General features: G+C 47.8%; 2 protein-coding genes across 4 annotated transcripts; one reads left to right on the top strand and one right to left on the bottom strand.

Moving 5' to 3' along the window:
• Positions 1-96: 96 nt before the first annotated feature.
• PLA2G7 (phospholipase A2 group VII) lies at positions 97-20,152 on the bottom strand. 3 transcript variants are annotated; one of them, XM_062638459.1, is made up of 11 exons: positions 19,820-20,152; positions 12,314-12,438; positions 7,466-7,616; positions 6,760-6,853; positions 6,139-6,207; positions 5,205-5,352; positions 3,650-3,763; positions 3,272-3,363; positions 2,646-2,819; positions 1,402-1,550; positions 97-526 (listed from the first exon to the last, which is right to left on the bottom strand). In XM_062638459.1, the coding sequence occupies exons 1-11, from the start codon at positions 20,076-20,078 to the stop codon at positions 423-425; spliced, it is 1,479 nt and encodes a 492-aa protein (XP_062494443.1). In that variant the 5' UTR covers positions 20,079-20,152; the 3' UTR covers positions 97-422. The 3 variants fall into 3 exon arrangements, with proteins under 3 accessions (XP_062494443.1, XP_062494444.1, XP_062494445.1); XM_062638460.1 differs by lacking the exon at positions 19,820-20,152 and adding an exon at positions 13,069-13,266; XM_062638461.1 differs by lacking the exon at positions 19,820-20,152 and adding an exon at positions 12,602-13,255.
• Positions 13,323-14,203, top strand: IMP3 (IMP U3 small nucleolar ribonucleoprotein 3). The gene has a single exon (XM_062638464.1). The coding sequence runs from the start codon at positions 13,383-13,385 to the stop codon at positions 13,938-13,940; it is 558 nt and encodes a 185-aa protein (XP_062494448.1). The 5' UTR covers positions 13,323-13,382; the 3' UTR covers positions 13,941-14,203.
• Positions 20,153-20,202: the final 50 nt, after the last annotated feature.

The raw sequence follows: 20,202 nt of genomic DNA, 5'->3' as shown, positions 1-20,202 counted from the left end.
GGTTTAATAACGAATCAGAGATATCTTTTTTTTCTTATGCTGCAAAACAGTTTGCTGACTTAAACCTTGGTAAGCACAACTTCAGGTGAATTCCACAGAGCTTAACTGTCTCTCTGCAAACTTGATTCTAAATCAAAACCAGAGAGTTTAAATTACCATCAAATGATTTCCCCTCTGCTTCCTACAAAGCAGAAGTTACCCTGTTGCAGTGTTTCAGAGAAATCCCACTGACTCATTTGAACTAAAACCTCTCTGCACATTGATGATAATATAACCTAATGCCTTATCTCTTTTTTATTTATTTTTTTTGTTCCACACCCCAAAAGCTGCGTAGGTGGCCAGCATTACCATGTGTCTGAGCAATGTTTGGCCAATATTAGTGTTGTGATGTCTGTAGCATTTTCAGTACTTCTTTGTATTCCTTATTCAGGTTCAGCTGGAGGTAAGTCAATATTAGTACCAGGAATAACATTGGGTCCTATGCCATCCACAAGAGAATCCCACTGATCGAAATCTTTCTTAAGACCTATAAAATGGGGAAAAAGAAGCTTGAGTTGCAATGACTTAAGTAACTGGCTTTTTTAAAGCTACACTGAAAAATGAAACCAACTTGGCAAAGTAGGGGAAGCATGATGTTTCAGGGAGGGAAGAATAACATAGAATCATAGAATAGTTAGGGTTGGAAAGGACCTTAAGATCATCCACTTCCAACCCCCCTGCCATGGGCAGGGACACCTCACACTAAACCATGTCACCCAAGGCTCTGTCCAACCTGGCCTTGAACACTGCCAGGGATGGAGCATTCACAATGTCCCTGGGTAACCCATTCCAGTGCCTCACCACCCTTACAGTAAAGAACTTCCTCCTTATATCCAATCAAAACTTCCCCTGTTTAAGTTTTAACCCATTACCCCTTGTCCTGTCACTACAGTCCCTGATGAAGAGTCCATCCCCAGCATCCCTATAGGCCCCCTTCAGATACAGGAAGGCTGCTATGAGGTCTTCACGCAGCCTTCTCTTCTCCAGGCTGAACAGCCCCAACTTCCTCAGCCTATCTTCATACAGGAGGTGCTCCAGTCCCCTGATCATCCTCGTGGCCCTTCTCTGGACTTGTTCCAACAGTTCCATGTCCTTTTTATGTTGAGGACACCAGAACTGCACACAATACGCCAAGCGAAGTCTCACGAGAGCAGAGGGGCAGGGTCACCTCCTTGGACCTGCTGGTCACGCTCCTTTTGATGCAGCCCAGGATACGGTTGGCTTTCTGGGCTGCAAGCGCACACTGAAGCTGGCTTATGTTAAGTTGCTTGCTTCTGTTCTTGTTCTAAACTGAACGGTTATATAGAAAGCCTCAGAGGAATTAAATATTAACTTCGTACTCGGATGTAAACAGATACTTACTCAAATGTTTCTGCAGGAAGGCTAATGATGCGTGGTTGCTTATATCAATAGCTTCATTTGGATCTATTTCTCCTTTCAGTTTGAAAAACCTTCCAATAAGTCCTCCACTCACAAAGGTAAAGTCAGGAAAGCTCTGATGTACTGACCCCCTGCAAACAGAAAAATGAGCCCCAGGCTCTTACAAATGTCGGATTAAAAGATGCCATAGGTTGCACAGGATTCTTCAAAGACAGTCATGCATCTTATACTGGGTTTTTCTTAGCAGAAGATAAAGCAGGTTAATCTCATGAGCATGCAAGATGAGTAGTGAATTCTGCCCTAACCACAGAAGGGAAGAAGTTCTGTACATGTTTTACTGTAGTCACTGCAACAGCAATCAGAAGTGGGCTTGGCAAAACTTCAAGTTGTGTCTCTGCTCTGAGTATAAGGTTAATTATAGAGCGATCAACTCTGCTGCACACAGTACTTTAATGAGGCAAGTGCATAAATGCACCCAGAAGGCTATTTAAAGTGTTCAAATGCAGATTTGCATTTGAGCAAAACTTGTGGCTGGGGGCAGGAATGCACACCTTGGGGTATCATAAATTTAGGGTTACTGGCAGCTTTGAGAAGTCTCTGGCTCCAGTGTGGGGACGTATTGCTATCTATTTTAAGTACGCAGTGAAAACCTGGGCCATGAGAAAGTATTGACTGTCTTTTTGCAGTTATATAGAACTATTGAGTGCTTTGGGTTGGAAGGGACCTTAAAGATCATCTAATTTCAGCCACCCTGCTGCAGGCAGGGACAGCCTCTACTAGACCAGGTTGCTAAAAGCCTCGTCCAAACTGGCCTTGAACACTGCCAGGGATGGGGCAGACACAGGTCCTCTGAGCAACCTGTGCCAGCGCTTCAGCACCCTCACAGGGAAGAACTTCTGCCTAAAATCTCATCTCAATCTCCCCCTTTTTAGTTTAAAGCCATTCCCCCTTGTCCTGTCTCTACAGGTCCTTGACAAAAGTCCCTCTCCAGGTTTCCTTTCCCTTTTAGGCACTGGAAGCAGCTCTAAGGTCCCCCCTTAAGGAGCCTTCTCCAGCCTGAACAAGCCCAGCTCTCTCAGCCTGTCTCCAGAGCAGAGCTGCTCCAGCCCTGTGAGCATCTTCATGGCCTCTGGACTGGCTCAAAAAGGTCCACATCCCTCTTACGTAATTGGACAACATCAACAACAGAGTAACAACCACAGGAATGATGGATCCTGGACACTTACTTGATAGTGATCATTTTCTTGTTTGTGTCATTGGAGCTGAGCTTCTTCATCTTTAAGATGTTATCAGCCCACTGGAATTTTTCAGAGTTGATAAAAAGCAGCGGTTGCTGGACACTGTTTTGGTAAATGTCATCTCCTACTGGAAGCATCCACGCATCGAGGGCAATGCCACACCTGTCAAAAACAACTGGGTACTGTCACAGAAGCAGGAAGCTTTGTATGGAAGTTCTCAGCATGCTTTGATTTGCAGGAGACATGGCAGAGAAACGCTCTATGAAACTGAACAGGGGAACAGATGAATGAATCACTTTGTTTCAAAATAATTTCTCCTCTGGGGGCAGAGAATTAATCCATTATTGCAGTATCCATGGTCTCAGCTGCCAGGTGCAGCCCAGCACAGGAGATTCAGCAGGGTGCCACAGTATCATGGTACATGATACAATATGATGCAGCTATGGTGTTCCACCACATCCCCATGGTTGAAAGAAGCACAACTTAAGAAAACAAGACATGCCAAACAAGCCTTTTCTTCAAGAGCTAATCAGCAGTTGGGGGATCTTAGGCAAGGTCCCCTGCTCCAGACCTCTTAAGTGCCAAATGTCTCTTGCCTTGTTTTGCATACTTACCTGAATCTTATTTCTTTGCTGAGACTCTCAATAACTGTAGCACCACCAAAAGAGTGTCCCATCACAGCTATTCTGCTAGTATCAACAGAATCCTGTCAAAAAAATCCAGGTGCTGTAAGAGACTTTCTTTCCCAAACTTCTGTTTTCTGTTTGTTTTTGTTTTGTTTTTGTTTCAATGGAATAATTTCTTAGGCAATAGATCCTACTGAAGTAGGAAAAGCATTATTTAAGCTCCATTGCTATCTAGCTGAGAATATTTTCACAGATCTACAGTGTGATCTTCAGAATAGTTTACAGGCACCAGTTTAGAAATGGAAGAGGGAAACCAGAAGCATTATTAGGTGTTTTAACAAGATGCAGTCACAGCCCTTCACTCACCTTTAGGCTATTCCAGTCAAAGTTTGAATTTAGCACATTTGTTACTTCCTCTCCTGCGTTGATTTTAAGAATGAGATTGAGAGCTTTGATACACTCCTGCGCTCTCTGCTGCACCTGGGGAGAAAGAGAAGTTGGGACAGAGCAGTGGAAGGAATTTTCAGGCAACCACTAGACTTGCAGGCCCTTTGGACACAAGACTGCCTGATTTCCCCCTACCCTTTGTGTCTGATACCGTAAGAACTATTCTGAACTGCAGAATGGAACTCTGATGTCTGATCAACAAACAAAACTGACTTTTGGAGGTCCAAAGAGTTGAAGCTCTTGTATAGATCCTCTGCACATGGAGGATCTACATGCACATGTAGATCCAAGTGCCAAGACCTTCAATCGTTCATCCTGGCACTACTAGGAGAAGGAGTTGCTGGGATGTGCAAAAGCTTAAGTTACACAGCTACAAGGAAAGCTGACTTGCTACTCCTCCTTGTGCTCACTTTGATGAGCAAATGTCAATACATCACTAGTCCCATATGCACAACACCCCTGAAATCTTTACAGTGGATAAACCCAAAATACGAAACACTCAAGAAGCCAGTCTTCTTGTATATATATATATATATATATTCTTGAAAATTGTACAAAGCTGTTGCAAGTAAAGGTTCTCATTGTTCAGAATAAGAAGTGGTTTTGACCAGTATATCAGTAAAAGAAAAGCTTCAAAAGTAGCCAGAGAACAGTACTGTCCTTGGGAACGGCAGTGTGTAGGCAGCAGCAAGATGTCTGTGCATCACTGAATTTCAAATAAATCTCAATCTCCTGACTTATCCATTACTGAAATTTGCAGGCAACAGCTTCTGGAGGCTATTTGCAAGCTCAGACACCATGCATTTAGACTTGTAAGTAGGATGTTATATGCACACAGGAAATGACTTGTACTGCTGTCTGTACAGCCCAGGGAGATAAACACCTCCCTGGCTGAGTCTGCCTTAGTGGGAAGAAAACACTCCCATTATTTTAAAGGTCAAGTCTATGCTTGGAGGAAATCATCAGGATGACCATTATCACATCTAGTATGGATGCTACTTATCACCAGGAAGTCTGTATTGTCTACATTGCTATAAACCACATTAAAGTGGTTTTGAAGATGACGAAGCAAACATGATTCATCTTGCTATCCAACAGTAAACAAAAGCTAAAGCAAGCCTAAGGCTACACAAACATCTGAAATGAATTCTGTGTCACTTAAAGGCTGGGCTGGGCAGCAAAAGTGTGAACACAAAGAGAAGAAACAAAGTTGACTGGAACTAGGGGTGAAACAGCTGACTATGCTCAACAGTGCAACTTCACAAGAAAGCTTTGTTGAGGAAGCAGTTTATGCTCTGAAGAAAGCTGTTGTTTGCTTTCTCATCTTCAGGGACACAGGACTTGACGTACTTTTGCATATGCCCTAAGTCATGGCAAAAGACTGCAGACACAGTCAAAGGGAAAGAGTCTGCTGGTTAGTCCTCAACATACTACTCCTGCCTCACTTCCTAGAGCCCAGACTTAGGACGAGTACCTGCTTATGGCGCAAACAACGCTCTTCCTCTCCAGTTTTTAGTTTCCTGTAGTAGATCCACTCCTTCTCCAGGCCTGACACAGACTCTTTCTGTGGTTCAGAAATGGACTTTTTTTTACAATAATACGTTGCTGAAGCAGATTCATCTCTGTAATATCAACATAAGATTATTTCTGGGGATGTTTGAAATGAAGTTGGCGGAAGTTTTAGATTTCACTTATCTCAAGAGATTCAATTACCAACCAATGCTGCTGCAATCGCAACAGAGTGTTGACAGACTTTCTAAATAATGCATTAACCCCACCAAAGCTCTCACTTTCTTTATATTATAGAATCATAGAATAGTTAGGGTTGGAAAGGACCTTAGGATCATCTAGTTCCAACCCCCCTGCCATGGGCAGGGACACTTCACACTAAACTGTGTCACCCAAGGAAGTTATTATCCAGGCTCTAACAGAGAGAGAAAAGCAGACTGCCTGAAGAATGATGAATTATATCTACCTCAGGGCTTCTCATTCAAGGGCTTATCTAAGCAAATCCCCTTTAGAATAAACTAGGTTGGAAAACACCTTTAAGATCAAGTCCAACCTTTATCCCAGGAGTCCAAGTCCACCACTAAACCTGTCACTAAGGGCTTCATCTACATGTTTTTTTGTGATTCCACAACTGCCCTGGGTAGCCTGCTCCAATATCTGAACACCCTTTTGGTGAAGAAACTTTTCCTAGTATTCAATCTAAACCTCCCCTTTGCTTAGATAAGAGTTAAGCTAAGAAACAGAGAGGCGGTGAAGAGGAATAGCATGTGAGGAGGGTGACAGGGCTGAAGAAGGTAAGGTAGTTTTTCTTTAAAAGTAAACATAAGTTCTTCTTTAGAACTTATTTAACGTGGGAAAGTTTCTTTCCATCGGAACTCAGGAACGTGCAGTATACGCACCTGTGCTCCACAGCAGCCACTACAAAGCCTTGAGAAGCCATCTCTATGCAAATAGCAGAATAGATGGTCCTGCAATCAAAATCACACCATGGTGAGACATGTGCATAGGTCATTATTTCAGTTAGACTTCCTCTTTAAACATTGACCACACTATATATGTGTGGTTCACATAGGTTCACTATTTCTTCTGTTTGAATTTGCTAGCCAGTAAAGCAGGCTTTTGTATACCAGGCACCAAAGCCTTTTCACAAAACCCTGTTACTGTTTTACTATCTGTTCAGAAGAAAAAATGTTAATGATTTTAAACAAGGAGCACATATCGCACTTTACATCTTCAAAGAGCAATCCAAATATCAACTAGTTAATCTTCACACAAGCTCATGGATTAAGAAATACCTTCACCCCTAAAATACACAGGGAAAACACAAGTACACCAACCCTGCTTTTATTTACTGCTGTTGATTTCAGTGGAAGGGTACTGATACACAGAGCAGCCTGTTCAAATCTTTTTCAACACCACAGAGATCTCACCCCCCTACTGAAAATCTGTTCAGAACCATTCTTGGAGGCTGCTGTCTACATAGACAACAAAAACAATTTGTCAGCAATCTGTGGAATTACCGAAAAGCTCCAAGTCCATGGGAAAAAATGAGGAGTGGGTATTTTTCTCCCAGTTTAAAAGCAGCATTTGACTTTGCAGGACAGGTCACTGAACCTAGATAAAAATTGAAGCATGTCATTATTACTGAAATGAGAGAATCTGGTGACTGCTGATTTCATAGTGGTCATCTAAAGATACGGTACCAAATCTCATCCTTACAATACAGGAGACAGATACAGAGCTGATTCTGAAAACACTTTCTACTCGGGAAGTTACTTTCTTCTGCTCCTCCCATCCAAAGCCTAGCACAAGCCCTACATATCTCCTAAACCCTATGAAAACAGATTTATAGGGATAGGCACGCATCTAAGTCTAATTGGTATTCAGATCTTAGGGTCTATCTGACCTTTGCATATCTATGCATTTCCCAGTGGAATTTAAATCCCAACACATAAGTGCAGTTTATCCAAGCTCTTCCTAGAGAAAACTGCCCAGCCATTCCTACTTAGAGCACTGAGACACTGCAGATCTGCCTGAGAACTGGGTCACATTCAGCACTGAGCCTCACTACATAAACCCAGCCCAAACAAACACACTTCTTTGAGAAAAGCTGTTTTTCAGTCCTGCAGCAGTAACGCAGGGCTCATGGAGCACTGAAATGACAACTGAGTGTACAGAGCTTGTGCCCTTGCACTAGTCAAGGAATAAAACCAGAACCAGTCTTACCAATGTAGTACTGGAAAAGCCTTTCTCCTACAACTCGATACATGTTAAGGAAGTCAGAGAGTCCCTGATAGTATTCTTTATCTGGAATCCATGGTGCCTCTTCATTATCTGTGGCACTGCATGATGGATAATAGAGGCGCAAGAAGCTTCCCTGTGAAGAAAAAGTAGAAACATTTTTGCCAAGGGCTTCAGATACAAGAATGACAGCTTGTCGTGGTTTAAACCCAGCCAGACAGCTCGTTCACTCACTTCCTCCCCTTCTTGCCCTCCCCCTACTCCCAGAGGGAGAGAGAGAAGAATTGAAAAGAATGTAACTCCCACAGGTTGAGATAAGAACAGTTTAGTAACTAAGGTATAACCCAAATCACTACTGCTACCACCAATAATAATAATGATAAAGGAAATAACAAGGGAAGAGAATACAACACCTCACCACCAGCCGACCAATAACTCGCCCCCAGCCCGACCAAGCACTGACCGATACCTCCTCCAACCCTGCAGACTACCAGCCCTTCCAGGTAACTCTCAGTTACCCCCTGGGCATGATGTGCTGTGGTATGGAATACCTCTTTGGTCAGTTTGGGTCAGGTGTCCTGTCTCTGCTTCCTCCCGGCTTCCCCTCCTCCCTGGCAGAGCATGAGGCTCACAAAGTCCTTGGCCAGACCAAAACATCATTGTTATCAGCTCTGTTCCCAGGCCGAAAGTCAAAACACAGCACTGCACCAGCTACCAAGAAGGAGAGAAATGACTGCTACTGCTGAACCCAGGACAGTATCCACCCCTTGTTCCATACCATTCATGTCATGCTCAGATCCCACATTTTCAATATACCATCATTCTTATCTCAGTGCACTCTTATCTTAGTGCATGGACCAGTCTCTGTAAAGCTGCTGAGTCCACCTGGTCCATGATGTCAGGCTCCATCTCTTGTAACAGTCTTCCAGAGCAGGAGAGACTGTGTGCAGTGTTCACACTTGTGAATAACCTGGGCAATAATGTCCATTGCTAAGTCCACCCCTCGATCATGAGTTCATCTCTATGTTACATTTCTGCCCTGATGGCCTGAATGTCATGGGCCCACCAGGCTCAAAATAATTCACTCTCCCCTTCAGCAGTTACTGCAACTTGTCGCTGGGAAATCCATACAGCTGCCTTCCATCTCTGATGCTTCCAAAGCACTGGAGGGGCCCAGTGGACTAGATACTTGCCCATACTGTCCCACACACCCTGCCACTCATGGCTGTCCAGCCTTGGGAAAAATCTCCTGGTCCTCCTATATCGTCGTCTAACCCCAGACAAGACCCAAACCTGACTCTGCTTAACTTTTGAGATCAGACAAAATGGTGGTGGGTAAAACACAGTCTGTGTGTGTGCCAACATGCTGATCCCCATCACAATCAGCAGGCAGGTCCCAAGGATACCCAAAGGCCATTCAAAACCTTCAGAACTCCCAAACGATGCTGCTGTACTTGTCACTGGGGCTGGTGTAGCTGCTGTGCTTGCCGGCTCTCCCACCACCAGCTTCTCTTTTCCTGAGTCCAGCTCTTCCTCCTCTGCCTTGCTGGGAAATGCTGCGTGGTCTCCTGCATCCTCCTGGGGCTCGGCGGGCGGCTTCCAGGGAATGCACTCGGCCGTCGTGGGGCTGGGCTCGGCCGCGGGGCTCGGCTCCTCCGCCGCCTTCTCCCGCTGCTCGGCAGCCGCCTCCTTCCGCTCCTCGACCGCCCCGACCTCCTCCACCGGCAGCCGTCCCCTCGCGGCCTCCGGCCCCGCTCCCGCCGCCGCTTGGTCCCCGGGGCCGCTCTCTCGGGCTGGTTCGGCTGCCGCCGGCTCCCGGGGCCGCTCCCCCTCGGCTCCCCGCAGCCTCACGAAGATGGAGAGTAGGGTGAGGGCCAGGACGGTGAAGAGCAGCCGGACGGCCAGGTACAAGTCCACGGCCACGTCCGTCCCGCCCTGCTGCTGGAGCCCGCCCGTGTTACAAGCCATTGCCATAAAGCACAGTGAGACAAGAACCTTAGCCCAGGCCCCACACTTGATTAACACAGCAAATACCGGCTCTAAGTAAGTTACAACATTCTGAAACTGTGAGATCAAGAGGAACAATTCTGAGAGCCAATAAATCAGCATTGTGATGAGTGACTATTAAACCAGTCAGATCTGTCGTTATCTCAACCCCTTGTGCCCCACGTTGGGCGCCAAAAAGAACTGTCGTACACACTCATCTGAGTTACCCCCTTGATTTAAACAAAGTCAGCCACAAATCAAGCAGCCACTCTCTCACTCTCCCCCTTTTTTTGGCCTCCCCCTGCTCCTGGAGGGATGGGAAGGAGAATCAAAAAGAATGCAACTCCCACAGGTTGAGATAAGAACAGTTTAGTAACCAAGGTATAACACAAATCACTACTGCTACCACCAATAATAATAATGATAAAGGAAATAACAAGGGAAGAGAATACAACATCTCACCACCAGCCGACCGATACCTCGACCCCCCAGCCCGACCAAGCTTTGACCGATACCTCCTCCAACCCTGCAGACTACCAGCCCTTCCAGGTAACTCTCAGTTACCCCCTGGGCATGATGTGCTGTGGTATGGAATACCTCTTTGGTCAGTTTGGGTCAGGTGTCCTGTCTCTGCTTCCTCCCGGCTTCCCCTCCTCCCTGGCAGAGCATGAGGCTCACAAAGTCCTTGGCCAAACCAAAACATCATTGTTATCAGCTCTGTTCCCAGGCCGAAAGTCAAAACACAGTGCTGCACCAGCTACCAAGAAGGAGAAAAATGACTGCTACTGCTGAACCCAGGACAAGAGAATTAACTCACAAGAACATAGTTATATCCTAGATAGGCTTTGATGCCAATCCTATGTCACTATCTTTCTGTCCCTGCAATGAATTTAAAGTAGCATGACTGTTGGCATCCAGGCAAAGATACGCATCACCTTCTCCAGGTTATCCTATGGCTAGTTCTTAATGCTCCATTTCATGAAGTTAAGCATTACAAACACTACCTATTTGCTCAATTTCTGCATACTGCTGGATCATTTTTTCTGTGTTCCTCACTATGCCTCCCCTTCCGGGAATGGCACAATGCTGCAGTTTGATCAGTTTAACAGGGGTGACTCTTCACGCTTCCAGCTGTTACTGACCCAATTCAGCTTGCTAACGGGAAAAAAAAGAACCCTCCTAGAAGTATACCTTTCCTCTAGGTTAGCAAGACAAATTACCCTGAGACTTGTTTCTCCAGCAGAGATGTGGGTAGAGTCATGGGCATGATCTCAATGTGGCTACACTATGGCTAGCTAAGCTGAGCAAAAGGCAGTCAGTAAAGCTCTTGGGTAGCTGCACAGCAAAGGACTGCAATGTATTGCTCTCCTTCCTCATCCAGATGTTTACAAGTCTGCAGTGGTTCATCTTTCTAAACACAACTTTGTTAACCTGTGTTTTATCTGCCTCTGTTTCTTACCAGTTTGGATCTTCTTTTACTGTCTGCACTCCAGGTCTCCCAGGAAACCGCCCAAGCTTTCCAAATTTACACAGATCCTCCATAGCCCCTTGCCAAGATTCCTTCTACACAGACAGCAGCAATGTACCACGGCACACCTTAGAGCAGACCTCTCAGCAGATAAGCTGTGTGTAATTTGTATTCTTACTTCCTGGTTTGCGAGGAAACTTGTAACACTATTCAAATTCCCTGTCTTGCTGAAACTGTACTTTTGTTTTAACAAGTTAAGTCTAGGGACAAAAAGAACATGAGCTTTGGAACAAACTCGGGTTTCTTGAACACTAATTTATCAGTTTCATACATAACGCGCACCAAAACTTGTTTAATGAAGCTTGATTCTATTTAGCCATCAAACTTAAATCAAGCTTTGACGCAAAGACCATTACAGAAGAAATCATCTTCATCCACACAGGAAGTGATACTAATTTGATTCCAGAATGATTCCAGTGAACTTCCCCAGGTGACTAACTGCATACCAGAAAGGGGAAGAGGTTCATTACCTATACCTGAGAGAACTGTAATTACACAGATTGCTTATCTCAGAAAAACACACAGGCTGATTGCAAAGAGAAACTAATCACTTATTTTGTACTAGAATGGAGTAAGCTCAGTAAAGAAAAACATATGAATAACCACTACAGACTGATCACGAATTCCACTATACCTGGCTAACCTGAGGAATAAAACCACAGTGTAGATGCAGGCACATTCTCATGGGAAAATTAAAAAGCAACAGAATTTGAAATGGAAACCCACAAATGAGTTCATTAGCTGCCTATTTACTGTCTCCATCTCCTTACTGTGGCTTCTCTCTGTAGTAACCACTTACAGAATTGACATCCCGTTCTTCTACAGATAGATAAAACCTTAGGAAGACACCTCATGCTTTACCCTGCGGCTGAAACACTGCCTACCCTCATCACCCAGCCCTGCCAAACCCTGTTGGGATCTTTGTGATGAGAAAACAGCTAGAGTCTCAGAGACTGCATGTGGAGTCCCTGCAGCAGTCAAAGCAGAAGGGAGCAGTGGGATGGTTGGGAAGAGCCCCATGGGTCCCAGGAGGACACAAGCTGGTGTGCATTATCTTGCCTAAGGGAGCCAGAAAGCAAGGATGTTAGGAAGGAGGGGGGGAGTAGCTAAGGGGAGACTTGTAGCTTACATCCATCTGGTAAAGGCCCAGTACACATGCTACACTGGGACAAAGAGGAGAGGAAGCTCAGCTCTGAGTGTGTGCCATGGAGCATTCCTGCACACAGACAAGACCTGTTTGATTCATCTGTACAACTATAGCAAGTCATTTCACTAACACTGTGGCTTTAATCCTAAGAAGGAAGTACCGAGAGCTTTACCTCAACTGCATTTTCTGTCATCAGGTCTGTGCATCCAACCGAGTGTGGTCCCTTTCCTTTAGGGATCCTATAAAACTTCTCAGCGCTGCTGCTCCCTGGTTCCATTGCTGCGTTCACTGACAAACCTGGGGAAAAACACAAAGCAAATCAAAAAACTGCAACGTCCTGTGCGACAGATCACCTACCCTGACAAAAATGCAGCACGTTGAAGATGCAGGAAATTCAAGGTTGAGCTGATACAAGAACCTGCTGATGAGAATCAGAGATCTGAAATCCTGAGTCACCAACCTGACCTGCTCTTTTGGGGGGTTCCCCTGGAGCAGTATCCTGAGTCCCAAATATCAGAGAACACCATGCACTGAACAGAAAGGCAGGCAGGAATCCTTTGGCTGTGGGCGCTGTGGGCTCGATTCAGGAGGCCGAGGTGCTGCGGTGCGGAGCAGCAGCAGCAGTCTCACTTCTTGGGCACGAAGAGGGAAGAGCAAGCTCAAGAGCGGCAAGTTTCAGTTGTGAAGGCAGCTCCCTCCCCACCAGGCTACGACATGGAGCTGCTCCTCCTAGTCTGACCGGCAGAGAGCGGAGCTCTCTCAGCTCCTCGGTGAGCAAAACAAGCCTACGCATCGGGGTAGAAGGATGTCACGGAGAAAACCGAACGCCGGAGCCGCTCCTCAAGAGGGAAGATGAAGGCTGGATCTGATCACTGGAGAGAAACGGCCTGTCCGTGCAGGGGACGCTGTTGGGAAGCCGGCCCGTACCTGGGGTGAGCCCTCGGAGCCAGGCCCGCCCTGGGTACCAGCTGAGAGCAGCGGGGAACAGCCGCATCCCTCCCTAGGCAGCGCCCCGCCGCTCCGGCAGCCGCCGCGGCTCTGACCAGCCACTTTTCCTTCTCCTGGTGGCAGCGGCAGCCCCGGCACGGTGTACACCAGACCGCGAACCAAACCCCTGCCGCCACAACCGCTTCGCCAGACCCCGGGCCCTCCGGGGCGGACGGGGAGGGGCCGCGGCGGGCAGAGCGCGGCCGCTCCTCCCCGGAAAGGGCGGTGGCTGCCGGCGGCACGTTCCCGTCAAGATGGTGCGGAAGCTGAAGTACCACGAGCAGAAGCTGCTGCGGCGGCTGGAGCTGGTGAGCTGGGAGGCGGCGGCGGGGAGCTTAGCTGAGGTGAAGGCGCTGCGGCGCTACCGGATGGGCCGCCGGGAGGACTACGTGCACTACAAGGCGCTGGCCCGCGCCGTCCGCACCTTGGTCCGCCGCCTCCGGGACCTAGGCCCGGCCAGCGCCGCCTTCCGCTCCCGCTGCGCGGCCACGCTGCTGGAGAAGCTGTACGGGCTGGGGCTGGTGAGCGGGCGGCAGTCCCTGGCCGTCTGCGAGAGCCTGTCTGCGGCCGCGTTCTGCCGGCGGCGCCTGCCCTGCCTGCTGGTGAAGCTGCGGATGGCGCAGAACCTGCGCCACGCCGTCACCTTCGTGGAGCAGGGCCACGTCCGCGTGGGGCCCGAGGTGGTGACCGACCCCGCCGTCCTCATTCCCCGCGCCGTGGAGGACTTCATCACCTGGGTGGACGCCTCTCGCCTCCGGCAGAAGGTGCTCGACTACAACCAGGAGCGCGACGACTACGACCTGGCCGCCTAGGGATGCGCTGCCTGTGCTGCCCGCACGCCTCTGCCCCGCTCCTTAGGACACGATGGGCAATAAAGACACACGGCGGTACCACTATCAGATAGATACCCTCCCTCAACATACCTGAAAGGGGAGCAAAGAGGAAACCTGCCACTGGTACCGTGCTGCTCTGCTCCCAGCTCCCCTTTGCACCTAGCAACTCCATTCATCAGCATAGAGAAAGTTCCACATCTGTCGCTCTGAGAAAACACTGGACAGCCCACCTCCACAGAATCAGCTAGGTTGGAAAAGAACTTTCAAATCATCAGGTCCAGCCATTCTGCCAGGACTGCCAGATCACCACTAAACCTGAGGGCCTCATCTACACAGTTTTTGAACGCTTCCAGGGACAGTGATTCCACCACTGCCCTGAGCAGCCTCTTCCAATACCTCTCCGTGAAGAAATTTTTCATACATTCCCATAAAGTGAAACTGCTTGGAGGGAGCTTTACCTCATGGCAGGAGAGGATGCAGTTGGGTTTAAATGCTTGGCTGCTACTAATAGCAGTTGGAAGAGGGTTTAAGCACAGCTGAGGATTGAGTTTAAGACTGAGCTTGACAGCTTTGCTGCTGCTCTTTGAAGAGGTGGCCCTGCCACTTCCTCCTGAAGCTGGCTCAGTGACTGGGGGAGCTGCTCCTGGGTTTCCTCTTGATACCAGGGAATGTGCATATGGGGGAAAGGCAGAGATTGTGTGGGGTCAGCAGTAAACAGGGAAGCCAAGTACTACATTTCTGAAACTGTAACAGTTTTAGCCAAAAACAGAATTAAAAAAAAAAAAAACAAACAAAAACCTGACTTCATTTTCATGTGAAATTGTAAAGGGAAGTTTGATGCTCTGGGCTCAGCATCTTTGCTGTACAGGGTTCCAGCTGACAATTAAGCATCATTTATGGAGCCAGATCTAACTGGAGAGGCGTCTGGGCAAACGCTGTCCTACCTAGAAGTGCAGATCTGGGGGGAGCTTTTGCATTTAGCACAGAAGCCAAACGGTATGTAAGGGGAGGCTCAGGCCTTCTGGGGCTGTTGGGAAGTTTATTCCCCTTTGAAATAAAGAAAACAAAACCAAAAATTCAGCAGTTATAAGTAACTGAAGAAATGTCTCCTGTTTTATGATACAGTTTCTCTGAGAGTTTCTTCTCATTTTTAAATATTCTAGTAAACCCTTTTTGTCAAAAAGCTACAGACCTTTTGTTTTTTGTTGTTTTTTTTTTTTAATAGGTACAAGGCTATTGCTAGGTTATAAACTGTTTTGTTTTTTTTTTTGGTAGAAATGCCTTCTTTCTCCTGCCCAAGGCTACAAAAGGACTTGGCAGTAGGTTTAAGAGCAGAGCTGTGACTCTCCATCCCAAGTCTAGAGGGCTGGAGTTCATCTGCAGCCATCACCCTGGGTCTGGCTTTTCTGAACAGAAGAGGGGTGTTTTGGGGGCATTAAATAAACATAAATATAAAATATTGTGGCTGTTTTTTAAAAAAGCAAACAGTTAAAATTCCTTCTAGTCTCATAAGCCAAATGCATTAAGCAGAGCATTAAGTTTTAAAGCACTAATAGATATTAAGAAAAGGACACAAAAGAGGTGGGGAAACCCCATGGCTTATCTTATGACCTACTCCTGTTTATAGCTTAATTTCAGTAAAACATCACCTGTAATACCTTAGCATTTTTCTTGGGGCATGCACCTTGCTTATGGTAAGAAATGCAAATTGAAAAGATGTTTTGCTTCTGGAGCATGACTTTCCTTAATCTAGACCAATGTAATTTCTTGTGAAATCCTAAAGGTGCCTAATTCACGTGCAGGTAAAAATGGTGTATTTGGTCCACTTTACTCTTTTGGAGGGATCAGAATCACAGAATGGTTTGGGTTGGAAAGAACCGTAACATCATCCAGTTCCAACCCCCTGACATGGGCAGGGACACCTTCTACTAGACCAGGTTGCTCTGAGCCCCATCCAACCTGGGCTTGAACACTGCCAGGGATGGGGCAGCCACAGCTTCTCTGGGCAACCTGTGCCAGTGCCTCACTTCCCTATTAGGGAAGAACTTATTCCTAATATCTAATCTAAATCTTGCCTCTTTCAGTTTAAAGCCATTCCCCTTTGTCCTGTCACTTTGTAAAAAGTCCCTCTCCAGCATTCTTGTAGGCCCCCTTTAGAATTAAATAACAGCACAGTGACATGCCCTGTACAGGGCATTTTACTACTCAGATGGTAAACTGCTGCTCTGCCCAGTTTATCTACCTCTGAAAGGAACAGCAGAAAAAGAAATGTCGAACCTGCATCCTGTCAGTCTCTGTAGTTTACACCACACACTTGTTCTTTTTGTCCTAACCCAACTTGTCATCATTCATGTGTCTCCAACACCTGTGGCAGAAGAGAAACAACCCCAAAACCCTACAGCTGTTAAATTAAGTGCTGGGAATTGATTTTCTTATGGATACTGTGAGATAACAGCATCAGGCTGTTTATCATAGAATGTTATGCTGTATGTTTATCATAGAATCACGGAATCAGCTAGATTGGAAAAAGACCTTCAAGATCATCAAGTCCAACCTTTACCCCAGTCTGTGTATGTCTTAAACCTGGAATCCTGCAGCACAGCTGGTTGTACAATAGGTGATGTCTGAGATGAGTGTCCTGCTCCTAGATTTTTAACAACTGGAGTCCATGCATGCCCCGGACAATACTGGATCCACCTCAAGTGCAATAAACAGGGTGTTGTCTCAGCGTGAAAATGGAAGTTGAAGTTGCACCTGAAAGCAGCATGCCCACATTGGTGCTTATGAATGCTGTCAAGCAGATGATGGCTTTCTCATGTGTAATGGTGGTTTTGGCCTGTAGTTCATGGGTTTGAGTTTGTTTGCCAGAGCCAACATGCTGTGGCTGTCATCAGGCAGTTCCTGCAGCAGCTCTGGAGCTGGGGATTGGAAGGGTGCAGGAACCAGCTTCAACAGCCTTTCCAGGTATTTAAATTCCAAGGCTGGATGCAGTGTTGGTATAAATTGGCACTGACTTCCCTGGGTCTGTGTAAGCTGGCATGAGGAGGCAGTCTGTGCTTTTGGGGGACAGATCCTGCAAACTCTCCAGTGCTTTGGGGGCTTGCAGTGGGAGAGCTTAGGCACATGAGAGCAGCAGGACAGGGTTGTGGGTATTACTGTGATTCTTCCTGGTACCTTCCCCACTGAGTTTGCCATTCCTCAGGCTGCTCAGCATCTCCATGAAGCCTGTGGGGAGTTACTGGTGGAGGAGAACAGATGTGGGTGCTGGTGTTGGGGTGATCTCTCCCTGTGCCTGAAAAAAACTCATCTTTGCCACCTCTATAAGTATCCATCCCAAGAGCTGGGGGATGGAGAGGTGCCAGCTTCTTCAGCAAAGGAGGACAAAGCTGCAGCAGGGTCTGGGCAGCGCAAGAGCAAACAGGGAGCAGTTGCTATGCAGGAGCTCTCACTTGGACAGTGGGCAGCAGCAGGGGAGGTTTTACCAGCGCCTGCAGTTTTAGAGGGGTTTTTCGCTCCTTGTTTTACTTTTTTTCCTCTTTGTTTTCCCCTGACCTTGGCTTGTCCTTTATTTGAAGGCTGTGAAAGTGGGGGAGTGGAGCCTGGCCAGTGTGGGGGAGCAGAAAGAGAGAGCTCTTCACACTGAGCCTTTTGTGTTGCAGAGTGCAAATGGCTGAGGCTGTCACTGAGATGCAAATGTGTATTTTTCCACTGATGTGAGACACTTCTTTTTTTCCAGTAAACAAGCACACAGCACTTTTTAAAGGCTGCTTCCATCCAACAAGTGCTCAAGGCCAGGTTGGATGGGGCATGGAGCAACCTGCTCTAGTGGAAGATGTCCTTGCCCATGTCAGGGGGTTTGGAACTGAATGAGCTTTAAGGTCTCTTCCAACCCAAACTATTCTGTGATTCCATGATTCTTAACATCTTGGTGTGGCTTAGTGCAGGGGTGGTGCTGACCTCAGTAATTTGGTGACAGCGCGTCACCATGGGCACAGATGGCACATGAGGCTGGGGAAGGAGGGTACATGCTTCTCAGGATGAAAAATGGAGATACAGAAGCAAAGGTGGAGCTGGGTGATTCCCAGCCTTTCAGGTGATGCTCCTACCCCAGGTTAGGCCAGGTCCTTCCAGCCATGTCTCCATGTGCTCATCTCAGTAGCACTCCTCAGTGAGATGCTCTGCAGCAGATGGATGTGTCACTGCCCCCTTCGGTAATTTAAATACATTCCTTGCCTGATTTGGCACTGCAGATTGAACCAGAGCAATTTCTCATCACTGGGGCATGGGATCACTGTAGACCCTGCCCCAGATATCAAAACATTTCAACATTCACTGGGTCTGGAGGGGGAAAGCACTCTTAAGAGTTATGACAGCATTTACCTTAAAGCTCCAGTTCTGGCCGCTGCTCTTAAGTGCCTCATTTTAGTCACTGAAGCAACTCTTCGGGCCTGCAGCAGGACTTTCATGGTGGAAAACCTGTCTGCTGTGTGGTTGGGAAATAGGGGTGGGACATGGGGACTTAGAGTGGAAGCAGCAAGCAGCAGCTTTGGAATCAGCAGGAGGAGGCACCTGGGTTCAGTCTTCCCATAAACTGGAGCTTCTGGATCCAAGGGCTAAATTCAAGTGTACCTCCTTCACAGCAGAAATGACCACTCTCACTTCCCTGCAAGCACAGCTCCACTCCAGATAGGTCCCTTCCGCCCTTATATTATCTGATCTTGAAGACATACATTATTTCACTTCCAGCAGGGAAGGCAAAAGGGGAGGCAAACCAATAACAGCCTCCAGAGACAGAGATCTGAGCATCTCCTGTTTCCACCTAGAGCCGCCCATTAGAGGACCCTGCGTGTCCCCAGTAGTAAGTCACAACAGCTTCTCAACTGCTGTAAATCATGTCAGCAGGGCTGGTAAGTGCAAGTCCAGATGGCTTTGCCACCCTTGGTTCCTGCCCTGAAGAGCCACTGCCTACTGCTCCTGGAGATGGTTGTGTCACAGGCTAAAGTACAGGAAGGCTCTGTTAGTGTCTGACTAACGTTACAGTCCACCACCTTGTCACCTGTAGCTGAGCTCATTGGGCTTAAAGTATACCAGGGGAAACCACATCCTAAAACCACCATCTCTCTCCCTTCCAGCTCCAACAGCAGCCAGGGTTCAGGGCCCCACCTTGTAGATGCTGGGTCTGGGGGAGATGAATGCCATACTGCAGAGCACCCACAACCTCATGCTCTGTGTCCCTCGCAGCCTCCTAGAAGAATTTAGGTTGGGAAGGACTATTGGAGGTCACTTAGTCCAAAGCCCGGCTCAAAGCAGGGTATGCATAGGTCTGCCTCGGTTTTGCATGTCTTGGTGTCAGACACATGAAGCAGAGTTTAATCACCCTTGCTGTGAATTATTTTTTCCCATCTAGTCTGAGTTTCCCTTTGTGCAGGCTGGGACTGCTGCTTCTCATCCCCACGCTGGGCATGTCCATGTCAGGAAGTGGGCTACTTTTCCCTGCAGGAAAACTCCATTCACTTTTCCTCTGAACACTGGCTGCATACACAGCAGGAAGCGGCATGTCCACCGTGACCCCCCATGCAGCTCACCCAGAGCAAATCTGACCCCTCTGCAGGGACACACAGGGATTTGGGGTCGGATAAGGGGCTGGGAGGAAGTGGAGAAGCTTGAGCCTGTGAGGATTTGGAACAGGCTTTGGGAAGAGCAGGCTGAAGCCAGAAGCGGGAGCACTGGCAAGCTGTGCTAGGGACTGCACGGAGACTACCGAGCTCCTTAAAATCCCCCTCGCACCACGGTTGCTCCTCCCCACGCTGTCCCCGGACCCTTCTTCCCCGTGTAGCAGTGCCTGGCACTCCACATACCTGGCGTGCAGTGTCCCAGCTGCCCTCCGCTCCCGTCCCGCTGTTCGGAGGTGCAGGACGGACCCTTGGGCCACCGTCGTCTCTCCGGAGCCCGGCGGGAGGCGGCTGCTCCCGCAGGAGGACGTCTCTCTCGCGGGCAGGCCGGCGGCCGGGCTCTCCCTGAAGGGGAGGGACCAAACTTTGCCTTAGTGTTCAGACGAGAGAATCTGCCTGGGAGAGACCGGCGCTGGGCCTGGAAAAGCGTCTGGCATGGAGCCATCCCTGAAAATCACTGAGCGCCGCACAGGACCCCGCTGCTGCTTAGGCACTGGGCTCTGCCTTTGCACGGCGGTGGCGGGTTTATGCATGGGATTGCTGGCATGCGGCTGTGAGCTTTCCCGGCT

The sequence above is a fragment of the Pezoporus occidentalis genome, unplaced genomic scaffold, assembly GCF_034315485.1.
Source record: "Pezoporus occidentalis ecotype Australia unplaced genomic scaffold, CSIRO_AGI_Poc_V1 ctg57, whole genome shotgun sequence".
Classification (NCBI taxonomy): domain Eukaryota; kingdom Metazoa; phylum Chordata; class Aves; order Psittaciformes; family Psittacidae; genus Pezoporus; species Pezoporus occidentalis.
The sequence above is the reverse complement of the archived record's forward strand: the minus strand, read 5'-3'. Positions and strand labels throughout refer to the sequence as shown.